The sequence below is a fragment of the Lissotriton helveticus genome, chromosome 7 (genome assembly GCF_964261635.1).
Source record: "Lissotriton helveticus chromosome 7, aLisHel1.1, whole genome shotgun sequence".
Lineage (NCBI taxonomy): Eukaryota > Metazoa > Chordata > Amphibia > Caudata > Salamandridae > Lissotriton > Lissotriton helveticus.
The window spans coordinates 113,991,218-114,003,745 of record NC_136068.1 but is presented as its reverse complement, the minus strand read 5'-3'; the positions used below and the strand labels follow the sequence as shown (position 1 = coordinate 114,003,745).

The following is a 12,528-nucleotide window of genomic DNA, read 5'->3' as shown; positions in this document are numbered from 1 at the left end:
CAGGTGTTGGATGGCCGGGGGGCAGTGACAGGGAGTCACTGTTTGTTGGCGGCAGAAGTACGGGAACTGTTGTTGCCTCTGCCTCTACCCTTGGCACTGTTTCCTCTGTATCCACCTCTGCCCTGCTTGCTGTAGGAGGATTATGCGCCACTTTTATTGAATGGCGTCTGCTGCGACATGTGCCCTCTGTTAACACCTCGAGTGCCTGAGCGACGAAAAGTGTTCCCTCTAAATGGTTGTGACTGGAGAGCCCCCATGGACTTGGCAGTCTCGGTATCCTTTTTAATCTTCTCCAGGGTGGTGTCCACCTCTGGGCCAAACAACCTGTCTGGATTAACGGGTTGGTTGAGGATAGTAGTTTGTATCTCTGGCTTGAACCCCGAGATGCGGAACCATGCCTGACGCCTCAACATCACACTAGTGCTGATCGCTCTCGCTGCTGTGTCTGCAACAGCTAGCGCACACTTTATAGCAGCGTTGGAGATGAGCTTCCCCTCCTGGATAAGCAGTTCAGCTCCCTCTTTAAACTGGTCTGGGAGGTGTTGTAACAGCTGCTCTAGGGTGTCGTAGTGTGCCCTATCGTATCTGGCCAACAGAGCTTGCGTGTTTGAGATGCGCCATATGTAGGCCGCCTGAGCTGCTACCCTCTTCCCAGATGCCTCCAGCACTTTTGACTCCTTTGTCTGGGGGAGGAGCTTCACCCGTCGTCTGGGAGTTTGCCCTCTTACGGGCATTAGAGACCACCAAAGAGTCCAAAGGCAACTGGCCCTGTATGTAGGTGGGGTCGCCAGGTGCCGGTCTGTATTTCTTCTCGATGCGTGGGTTTACCACCCGGGATCTTGTGGGTTCCTTGAAAATGTCTGCCGCATGCTTAAGGACCCCTTTCAACATGGGGAGAGTCTCGACAGTTTTTTCAGCAGTAGAGAAAGTGTCAAAAAGGAAGTCCACTTCCACGGGGTCAGCATGCATCTATACCTTATGGTTTGCAGCTGCCCTTTCGATTAAGGCATTAAACGCTGCAGAGTCCTCAGTGGGGGACTGTTTCACGTGAAAGACCTGTGGATCCTGGACCGTCTGCTGGTCCCCTTGATCACCAGTATCCATCCATGATTCCTGCTGCTCATCAGGCTCTGTATGAGCAGGGAAGCTGTACTCCTCATCTTGGTCACCTCCATCCCCATCTGAGTACGTGGGTGAAGGTGTGGCACTCCGCCTATGCTGAGGAAGAATCTGTTCCACCAGAACGGGGGTGTCTGCTGCAGGCTTTTTACGTTTCAGAGGAATTGTAATTTGTAGAGTGTGAGTTTGCCGGTGTCGGCATCGATGAAATGCTCCGACCGTTCTTCAACCAAAGGTTGTCGAGGACCCACGGACCCAGCCGGTGGAGTGGACGTCGACACGGTGTCTTTGGGCACCGACCGCGGTGCAAAGGCCTTCGGCGCCACCTTAGGCGGCAACGTGTAGACTAGCGGTGCCGATGAGGTCTTCGGTGCCGATGAGGTCTTCGGTGCGTCTTGTAGCTTCGGCGCGGAAGGAGTCTTCGGTTCCGATGCTGAAGCCTTGACCTTAAGGCGCTTGAGGGAGTCGAAGACCTGCTTCGTAAAGGAAGCTGACAGTTTCGTCGATCCTACTGATGTCCGTGGTCCGCCCCCTGGGGAAGACCCGAGCAGTGTTGAAGCCCTCAGTCTACTTCTCCAAATACCTCTACTAGGCACATAGAAAGTACTAGGACTAGAATACTGGGTGCCTGTAGATACACTGTTTGGGCTAGAGAAGCATGATGCAACTTGAGACTATAAATCTGTGAATCTGTGTACAGAACGGTACAGAACATCAAACCACAGTCTGCTTAAATGCATTTCGATACAGGTAGCTTCTTTCGAGGTTGAGGTGAATGAAAGAAGAAAAGAAAACACTTACCAGCCTGATTTGTAATGTACGTCATGTTGGTGGGATCCAGATCCTTTGCTTGGTCATAGTGTTTTAGAGCAGTTTCAAAGTCTTTCTTTTTATAGGCATCATTACCTAGTTCTTTTTCTTTCAAAGCCTGAGGAAAACAAGTTTAGATATGAGCAAGTTAGAAACTCAAGTCTCAGACTTGAATATGCAGAGTTGAAAAACGTTTGCAGAAACTCCAGTTGCCCAAGAGGAGGTTAATTACAAGTAGTGGCACAGCAGCCACCTAACACATACACAATTCAGTGACCTCAAACTAATATGTCACAAAGCTGCAATACCTGTGAATCATTTTCTTTATTTCCCAGGAGTTACAAATTTGGTGAATTATGGATTTCATCCAATATTAGGCCATGAACATTAGCTGTATAAAGGAACTGGGTTATTATCAGCTACCTATTTTGAAACAAGACAATGCATTTAAACAAATAAATAATAGCTGCCTTTCAACAACCCAGCATCCATCGAATACCTCTTGCAAAGAACATGTGATCTTTTTCACATTGACAAATGACTCAATCTTGAGCACAGCCACAAGAAAATGGCATGACATTCTAAACTATCGGCACTACAGTAAAAGACAACACTGGATGGAAAAGGGAGGCTTAACCAGGTTCACCGGTTTCTAGCATCCTTTTTGGAGGTGGCCGCCTTCCTGAAATATTTTACTGTAGGGCCTTAAGGCGAGTGAGAGGGCCCAGGTAACCCAATGGAGTTGGTGAATTGCTAAAAACCTTTATTCGCCAATGCAAAACTAGGGCCTGGCAGGGAAAAACCTTCTGGGACTTGATTGATGAATGGGATGAAATGACCACGGTGGGTGTGCATTCTAAGCACACCCACCTTCATCCACTTTGAGGAATCTTAAAACAACTTCACAAGTGTTCCCTTACTTGCAGTGGAAACCCAGAGGCAGCTAAAGGTGATGACCTGGAGGCTTCAGTGGATGGTGTGGGGACAGGACCGTTAAATTCACTAGACCAGAACTGCTACTATCAAGCGATTCTTCAATTGGGGTCAGAGCAGTGACAATGTCAAGAACTCAAAAGTAGTGACAATCGAGGCCCTAAGAGCTTTATGGTGGCAGAGGCAAAAGGCACTATTTCTGCATACCATCTATTTTGGCAAGACCCACCAGCAGTGATGTAACAGGGGGAAGTGTTACGACTTCCACCTGTCAATGAAGTCACTAGAGATTGGGTTAAAGTGATATGTGATGAACAAGTTAAATGCCAACGGTAATGCTTTATTAGGTGGACACTCTAACCGCAGTCTCCCCACTTTTAGAATAATCACAGGCGCCAAAATGAATGTGTTTTACTGCAATTTGTGGCTCATGCTGTTATGTGGGGTATCATGCTCAAGAACGACCACGTGCCTCCCATAAGTGACAGTGCACAGTGCCGCCCCTGCATGCAAACTGTTTACCAAACCCACAGATGCTAATCACAACAGTCATATTGGAGGAGACACTAAACTGAATGAACCTGGGACATTCTATCAGATACAGGAGTTCACTACATAGAATGCGGAGAAGGGACTGATGTGGAATCTGTGGCTACAGTATAAACCAGACAGAGCCTTATTGAAGGAAAGTCATTTGTTTTTGTGATGGCTAAGTCTAACCATAGATTCTTTTCAATGGTTTCTTCCTTTTCCTCTTTTTCTGCCATGTCTTGCAGCATGCCTTTTAGCCTTATTCCTTCCCAAACATTTAAAATTATTTTGGAATTACTTTAACAAATACCAGCTTCCATAGAAAGAAAGGCTCGTAGACAGACCATACCCATCTTGTGAGTCTGAGACTACCTTCTTTCTTCCACAGAACTGACGAGTGGGAGGGAAAAAAAAGGGAAGGAATGTCTGACAGACAGGAAAATCTTGCCTGAGGCAGGAAAAAATGAGCTTTACCAAAAAGTAGATTATTCCGAAAGTTGAGTAAAAAGATAATAAAAAAAATAAAAAAACAGATTGCAGACAGGAAATTCAAAGATTTTTAGAGGTGTGATGCCTCTCAAGTGTTCTGAGATCCTTCACTCATGGGCAGAAAAAAACTGGTCCTAGGAGGCTATTGCCAACATAATGCATCATGGGCAGGAAAGTAGAACAGGTCTGAAGAAAACAGAACTTGTTTTCACAGCTCTCAATGTAAGCCTACCAGGCTGAACTTTTTTCCTTCATGTTAGACAGATTTTAAGCAAATTTTACAACTCAGATGCTGCTATGCAGCTTTAAGTTTGTCACTTTGGTGTCTCAGTCCAAATTTCAGGGAAAAGCTTGCCATCGGCTGTAAATGGAGGCCCGTTATATAAACTGTTTAACTTTTTCTTTCAGGTCTGCTGGGACCCTCGTTTTAACCCCCTTACCTGCACTGTAGATTGTGACTTCCACCGCCGTTTGGCGGGTCCGGTGCCTGGGGTGGGCCGCCATCTTTGACTGGGGTAGAGGCGCTTATTTCCGCCAGCGCTTCACTGCGCATGCGCCAAAGAGGGAACACCTATTTAAGGCTCCTCCCCTAGCGTAGCGGGATCGCGTAGCGGGCGCGCCTCCGCGTGGCCGGAGTCGTGCCAGAGTCCTGCCCGTCTGCGCCCGTCCGCGCTAAGGCCGTGCGGGACGCTGCAGGTAGGTGGACTGTGGTAGGTAAGATCTCTGCATGAGCCGCAATGCTTACATATTCCAGAGAGAGGCTATGTTTCATCGGTCGGGCATCGCATCGGTGCAGGCTTCCTCCTGTACACCCGCTCAGTGGTCCATACCGTTGCTGTTGCAACGGATGGGCACTTGATCTCCCGGGGTCTATCCTCCGAAAGGGCTTGTGAGCTGCCCCCCGCACTAAGGGTTTGCCGCCCTTCCTGCGGGGACTAAACTTGAATGTTAGATCGGCATTAAAACATTATCAGGACATCTATGACTTAATCGTGGATGAAGCCCTCGATGTTTTTGCCATCACAGAAACTTGGCTCCAGGATGCGGATGTTGCTATTTCCAATCTAGCATGCCCCCCTGAATACTCTATGTTCCCCTTAAATAGATCATCAAGAGGTGGTGGCATTGCCCTCATAGTCAGGTCTTGTTTCACCTGTGTATGGAGTGGCCTCAATATTGCTGGGTGTGAAAGTGCCTCTTTTAAAATCTCAGTCAGCCCCCAGTTCACGTTCTCTGGGATGGTTGTCTATCGTCCGCCAGGTAGCGACGTGGTGTTCAGAAACTCTTTCCCCGATGTTGTTGGCACACTAGTTATAGGTTGTGCCAACTATTCCATCTTGGGTGACCTGAACCTACATTTCGACATCCCTTCTAATCCGGCGGTACGCAGCATCTCTGCAGATTTAGAGGCCTTTCAGCTCTCCCAGCTGGTATTTCAGCCCACCCATGTAGGGGGTCACATCCTGGACCCCTTCTTCACTAATCTGGGTGAGACTAAAGTCATATCTGTCTCCCTGTTAGTGTGGACAGATCATTTTTTTTTTTTGCAGTTTTATATAGCGCGAACTAGAACCGAACCGAATCAGTTATCAGAGCGCTTTACATAGCACCAGTTACGTTACATTTTTTTTGTTTTTAGGCACGGGGAGATTAAGTGATTTGCCCAGAATCACAGGGGGGTTTTTGGCGTTGTTACCGAGACTCGAACCCAGATCCCCAGGTCCGAGGTCGAGCTCCGTAGCCGTTAGGCCAACCCCTCTCATTCTCTGGTGACTATCCAATGTCCTTTACCCGCGGCCTCTTCCACCTCTTTGGTCAGATGGGCACCTAGGAGGCATTGGAACAAACTTAGGCTTGAGGACTTTCACCGCCTCCTAGCGGCAGAACCGATGAACCTATTTGATGACGTGGAAAAGGGTTATGACCATTTCTGCTCTTGGGTAACCAGGGCCTTGGACTTTTTGATACCTATTGTATCAAGTAAAATCAGCACCAGAGATTCAAGCCCCTGGTATAACAGCGCCTTACGTGCCTTGAAGGGAACCTGTAGACGGGCGGAAAGAGCTTGGCGGAGGACTTATGAGGCTGATTTGAAAGCTGCATACGTCGCCTCCGTCAGGATTTACCACCGGGCAATATGTCGAGCCCGTGCGGCATTTTATGCTACTGAAATCCGAAACAGCTCTAACCCGTCAAAGACCATCTTCAAGGCCATGAAAGATCTCCTGGCGAAGCGGTCTCCCTCTGCGGCTGTGGGATCCACCTCTCATTGTGAATCCCTTGCCACTTACTTTCTGGGAAAGGTCCAGGATATTTACCGGGCCTTCCCCAGTATGGGGATTGACTTGGAAGTCTTTAATGGGGTGCTAGGCCACCTTCCCCTGCTATCATTTCCTCCACTCCTTCCGGAGGGGTTTGACAAACTTGCTTTGCAAGTTAAATCTGGATCTCCTCTGGATCCAGTAAGACCTGCTCTTTTTAAAGATCAGGCCTTTATGGGACGTACTGTCGTGCGTTCCTTAGTCAACCTTTCTCTGGAGTCGGGTGTGGTTCCAACTAAGTGGAAGCAGGCGGTGGTGTCCCCAATCATCAAGAAACCTACCCTGGATCCATCAAAGCCGGAAAGCTATCGCCCCATCTCACTGCTACCCTGGCCGGCGAAGATAACGGAGGCTCATGTTAACATCGCCCTGTCGGAACATCTCGCCCGGACCAATGTCCTTGATCCCACACAAAATGGCTTCCGTGCTGGACACAGCACGGAAACCGCCCTTCTTGTGATGGTAGAACATCTTCGAGCGGTGCTGGATGCTGGTCAGACGGCGGCGCTGATTTTAGATCTCAGCGCCGCCTTCGACACGGTCTCCCATACTATCCTTTTGCACCGACTCGAGGAGATTGGCGTTGGTGGCCAGGCTCTGCAGTGGTTCCGCTCCTTTCTCGACAACCGCTCCTTCTGTGTGGCCATCCCTCCTTTTAAGTCCAATTTCCAGCCGCTGGCCATGGGGGTTCCGCAGGGATCCTCGCTGAGTCCCACGTTATTCAACCTATACGTGAGACCGCTGGCTGAGGTCGCCAGGCAGTGGGGCCTGACTTTGGTCTCCTATGCCGACGACACTCAGCTGGCGGTTACTCTCAGCGGGGATGCGGAGCAAGATGCCCCCAGGTTTCAGAACGGACTGAAGGCGGTGGCCAGCTGGTTGACAGGTAACTGTCTCCAGCTCAATGCCACCAAGACAGAGGTTATGGTTGTCGGGAAGAGAGTGGAATTATGGGGTGACCAATGGTGGCCGCCGGAACTGGGACCAACTCCGACGTCTGAATTAAAAAACTTGGGAGTCTGGTTGGATGCCGGTCTTACCTTTGTTGGCCACACTAAAAAAACAGCCGCTTGCTGTTTCGGCCTGTTGCGAGGATTACGACCTGTCCTCAAATATTTTGATGCCCCTACCAGGCAGCTGGTGATCCAGGCCACTGTCATCTCGCGCCTGGATTACGCCAGCTCTCTCCTGATTGGAGCTAATCAGGGAGAAATTACCCGTCTACAACGGGTACAAAATACTGCGGCCAGAGCGATCGTTGGCCTGCCCAGATTTTGCTCTGTGTCAAATGTCCTTCACTCCTTGCACTGGCTTCCAGTGAGGAAGCGAATTCATTTTAAGGTTCTCTGCTTAACCTTTAAAATTTTGAAAGGTATTGGCCCCCAAATTATGTCCAGCTTTTTGTCCTTCTATGTACCCACGCGTGCCCTCCGTTCCCAAGGTCAGGCTCTTGCTGTGGTCCCCAGATTCAGGCTTTGCCGTTCGGGAGGACGCTCCTTTTGCGTCAAAGCGGCTACCATCTGGAACTCTCTTCCGGCAGATATCCGCCTGATGGAGGACCTTATGCTTTTCAGGAGAGCTATTAAAACTTTCCTGTTTTAATCCAGTTACTTTAATAGCCCTTTCTTTGTCCCTGTTGTGTTATGTCCTACCTTGTCACTGCGCCAGGACGCTCCTTAGCTGGGGCAGCTGTGCGCATAACAAATAACGATAACATAACATAACTTAAGCACCCTTTATTTTGTAAATTCTATGTAAAAAAATAAACAAGTGAACTGGGGTCCACGCAAGTAATGATAAATTATTCAAACGTTCAGGACCATTAAACAAGTTATTTACCTTCGGTAACTATATATCTTTAAGAGACAAATTTTGGTACCCCTGTGCGTCAATAGGTGGAGTCTGTCAATTCCATGTTCGTCGTCTGGATGTTGCGGTATCTACGTAGACGCCGCAGTCACGCGCTGACGTCCGTTCTTTACTCAACATTCCACGCTAGAAGTACAGAACCATGCAAGACACTGACCACTGGTGTACAAAACTAGGGCCCTGAAAGAAAGTCCTTAACCTTGGAAGTCAGTTCACAGAATAGGGAGGATGGGTGAGGCGGGAAGGAATCTATAACTAATTTATGTCTCTTACACCTATATCGTTACCGAATTTAAATAACTTGTTTATGTGAAAGAGACTATTAGTTATAGATTTCTTACCTTAGAATAGATAGCCCAGCAATGGTGGGGTCTGCAAACGAAGTTCACACCTGGAAGTCCTGGAGAACAGAACAGCCAAAGAAGCCGTCTCTACAGACTTGAGAGTCCAGGCTGTACTGTTTGGTGAATGTGAGCAGAGATGCCCACGTGGCTGCCTGGCAGATTACATGGAGAGGAACTCCACGTCCCAAAGCAGTAGTGGCTGCCGTCGCCCTGGTGGAATAGGCGTGCAATCCTAGTGGAGGTTCCGTCTTTGCAAAAGAGTAACACATTTTTAATGCAAAAAAACGACCCTGAGGGATTGTCCGTTTTTGCACGGCCAACCTTTTTTGGCACCCACATAGCCAACAAAGAGTTGGTCATCCACCCAGAATGGTCTTGTGCGATCCAGATAGAAAAATAGTGCGCATTTTGGATCCAGGCGGTGGAGCCTCTCTTCCTCTTTTGAAGGAGGCAGAAAGAAGGTGGGAAAAGTGATGGTTTGACCAATGTGGAAAGAAGTAACAACTTTGGGAAGAAAAGATGGTCTGGTTCTTAGAACAACCTTGTCCAGATGAAGAGCAAGAAAAGGAGGCTTAGAGGACAAAGCCTGAGGCTCACTCACCCGGTGAGCAGAGGTGATGGTCACTAGGAAAGCAGTCTTTAAAGTCTGAGAGGACATTTATGTAGTTGCTCGAAAGGAGCGCACATAAGGTATGTCAGAACTAAGATCAAGTCCCACTGAGGCATTACGAAAGAAATAGGGGGAAAGAGGCGAGTAATTTCCCTTAAGGAATCTATTTACAATGGGAGAATTCAAAAGAGAAGGCTGAACAGGCAGCCGAAGAAAGGCTGAGATAGCTGAGAAATAGCCCTTAAGTGTGCCCAGAGCAGAGCCCTGCTGGGCCAAAGAAAGGAGGAACAAAAGTACTTCAGAAAGAGGGGCAGAGAGAGGATCCACAGCCTTTGCTGTGCACCATGCCACAAATTTGTTCCAGCTACAGGCTTATACAGTCTTAGTGGAGGGACGCCTGGCTGCCAAGATAACATTACAGACTTCGGAAGGAAGGTCAAAAGCCGTCAACTGTCATCGCTCAATCTCCACGCAAGGAGGTGGATTCTGGACAGCTTCGGGTGGAGTACCGTCCCCTGTTGCTGCGACAGAAGAGCCTCCCGAAGAGGCAGTCGGATCAGAGGATCGATGACCAGATGTAACAGCTCGGGATACCAGACTCTTCGTGCCCAATCCGGAGCAACAAGAATGACTTGGGCCCGGTCGCACTAGATATTTTTCAGCACTCTGGGCAGAAGTGGTATAGGCGGAAAGGCATTTAGAAGACCGCAACTCCACTCGCAACGAAAAGTGACGCCAAGCAAGTGCCGCTTTGGAAATTTTAATGCGCAGAATTGCTGACATTGCGCGTTCTCATCGGTGGCGAATAGATCTAACCAAGGCTCTCCTCACTGCTGAAAGAGACCTAGCACCACCTCCGAGCGAAGACACCATTTGCGATCCATTATGCACCTGCAGCTGAGTACATACGCCCTGGCATTCAATGAACCTGCCAGGTGTTGAACCTCCAGGAATATGCCCCGATGTTCCAGCCAAGTCCAGAGGCTAAGGGCCTCTTGACATAGGGTCCACGACCCCACCCCACCCTGGTTGTTGCAGTACCACATGGCGGTGGTGTTGTCAGTGAACACCTGCACTACTCTTCCCCGGGCAGAGGAGAGGAATGCCTTCAGTGCAAGACGAATCGCCCAGAGCTCCTGAAGGTTAATGTGGAGCCCATACTACGCCGGAGACCAGAAGGCCTCTGGTCTCCGCCTCTCCCATGTGGCCGCCCCATCCCAGAAGTGATGCATCTGTTACCACTGTGAACTACGGTTGTGGAAGGGAAAGGGATCTGCCGTTGACCCAATCCTGGTTTGTTAGCCACAACTGCAGTTGGTGTGCAGTGCCCTTTGAGATCTGGACGCAATCAGAAAGATATACCTGATGATGTGCCCACTGGAACTTAAGGTCCCACTGCAGAGCCTGCATATGCCACCTGGCATGATCCACCAGCAGGATGCAGGAGGCCATGAGGATCAGCAGCCTCTGGGTCATTCTGACCGAAACCCGGGATAGAGGCTGAAAGATCGGAATCGTAGCCCAAATATCCCGGACTCGCTGCTCAGGAGGAAAGGCCCGAAACGGTCTAGTCCAGAACTGCTCCGATGAAGAGGAGCTTCTGAGAGGGACTCGGTGTGACTTTGCCACGCTGATAGAGAACCCCAGCGAATGCAGGAGGTCTGCCGTAGTCTGGATGTGGGTGACGACAGCCTGGGACGAGCCCGCCTTTAACAGCCAGTCAGAGATAGGGGAAGAGTGGAACCCCTGATCTGGGCAGATAAGCTGCGACCACCGCCATCACTTTCGTGAACACCCGAGGGGCGCCGGTAAGGCCATAGGGGAGCATGGTAAACTGAAAATGCTCGTGGCCTACTGTGAACCGTAGGTAATGCCTGTGAGCTGGCAGGACAGGGATGTGGAAATTGGATTGTACCGTTGGACTTACAGGACGCCTGTCTCCAGGGTCGAGAGCAGACAGGACCCGAGCCAGAGTCAACATCTTGTACTTCTCCTTCCGGAAGAAGCAGTTGTTGTTCCGGAGATCCAAGATAGGACGCAGGCCCTTGTCCTTCTTGGGCACCAGAAAGTAGTGGGAATTACAAACGACCTACTTCTGGGACAGGAACGCGCTTGATGGCTCCCTTGGCCAAGAGAGCCATAACTTCCTATTGGAAAAGGGCCAGGTGATCCTCCCACATGCAATGGAATTGAGGTGGCAAGGGTGGAGGGGTAGTCTCAAAGGGGAGGGAGTAGCCCCTTTGGACTATCTGCAAAACCCACCTGTCAGACGTGATCTTTGGCGAATTTTGGGCTTGAAAGGTCGGACTAGATGAGTTTGGAGGCTGCTGCAGAGGGGGCGCTGGTGGACTGGCCCGCACGGTGGCCCCCTGACCCACGGCTGTGGGATCCACATCCCCGGTCACGCAGAGGCCGGACAGTTTGTGCAGGCCTGTGGCTCTGGGCAGAATGTGGGGAGCACCCTTCCGTAGCAACGAAAGGGGGAAGAGCAGACTGCGCTGGGTGGGAGGTGGAAGAGAGGCCTAAGAATCTGGCCGTAGCCCTAGAATCCTTAAAGCGCTCTAGCGCGTTGTCTGCCTGGTCGCCTAACAGGCGACGGCCATCAAAAGGAATGTCCAAAAGCGTTGATTGGACATCACCCGAGAATCCAGTGGACCTCAACCAGGCGTAGCGTCTCTGCACTACCGACGTATAAATCATCAAGCTCGGTGAATCGGCAGTGTCCTGCCCACACCGGATGGCGAACTTCGCTGTGTCTCTCCCTTCGGCAACAGCTTAGGAGAGCACGGCCTGGGCCTCCTTTGGGCACTGTGGCAGCACCTGCGGAACCGTATCCCACACAGAGTGGGAGTAACGGGCCAATAGGCATGCAGTGTTCACCGACCGCAGTCTCGAGTTGGAGGAAGAGAACATCTTCCAAGGTGATCCAGCTTTTTGAATTCCCCATCAGGTGGTACGTTGGGGAATGCGCTTTTGGACGTGGAGGCTTGGACTGGAGAAAAACTGGGCCACCCGGGGCTGGGCGGTAGCGTCGGGCAATCATCCTGTCCACAGGTGCCCCTGTGTTGGGCCTGGACTAAGTGCCCAAAAGGATGAAATGAAATTAAATGAAAAAGGTTCTTGATAAAGCGCACTGTGACCAAGCGGCTTCCTGGCGCTAGAGGTGAGAGACTGAGGGAGAGGGAGACCAAAACTGTTTAACAAGAATAAGCAATGGAGAAAAGGTAGGTTTTTAGAGCCTTACGAAATTGGGGATAGACGGTGATGGATCTGAGTGGAATAGGGAGACTGTTCCAAAAGGAGGGGCCCAAAACAGAAAATCTGGTGCCTCCGGTTTTGGATCTGCGGAACCGAGGTACATTAGAGAGAAACTGATTAGCGGAACGGAGGGAACGGTTGGGAGTATAGGGGGTGACAAGGGAATTAATAAAGGCTGGACCGGTGCGGGCTCGGGCCATGAAAACCAGACAGCCCATCTTAAAGAAATCTCTGAGAGATGGGG

General features: G+C 50.1%; 1 protein-coding gene across 1 annotated transcript in view; it reads right to left on the bottom strand.

The window, feature by feature from the left end:
* STIP1 (stress induced phosphoprotein 1) overlaps positions 1–12,528 on the bottom strand; it is a 199,906-nt gene that overhangs the window by 93,901 nt on the left and 93,477 nt on the right. Inside the window, exon 6 of the mRNA XM_078651644.1 lies at positions 1,921–2,047. Coding sequence (XP_078507770.1) covers positions 1,921–2,047 — 127 coding nt within the window. The remainder of the gene's footprint in view (positions 1–1,920; positions 2,048–12,528) is intronic.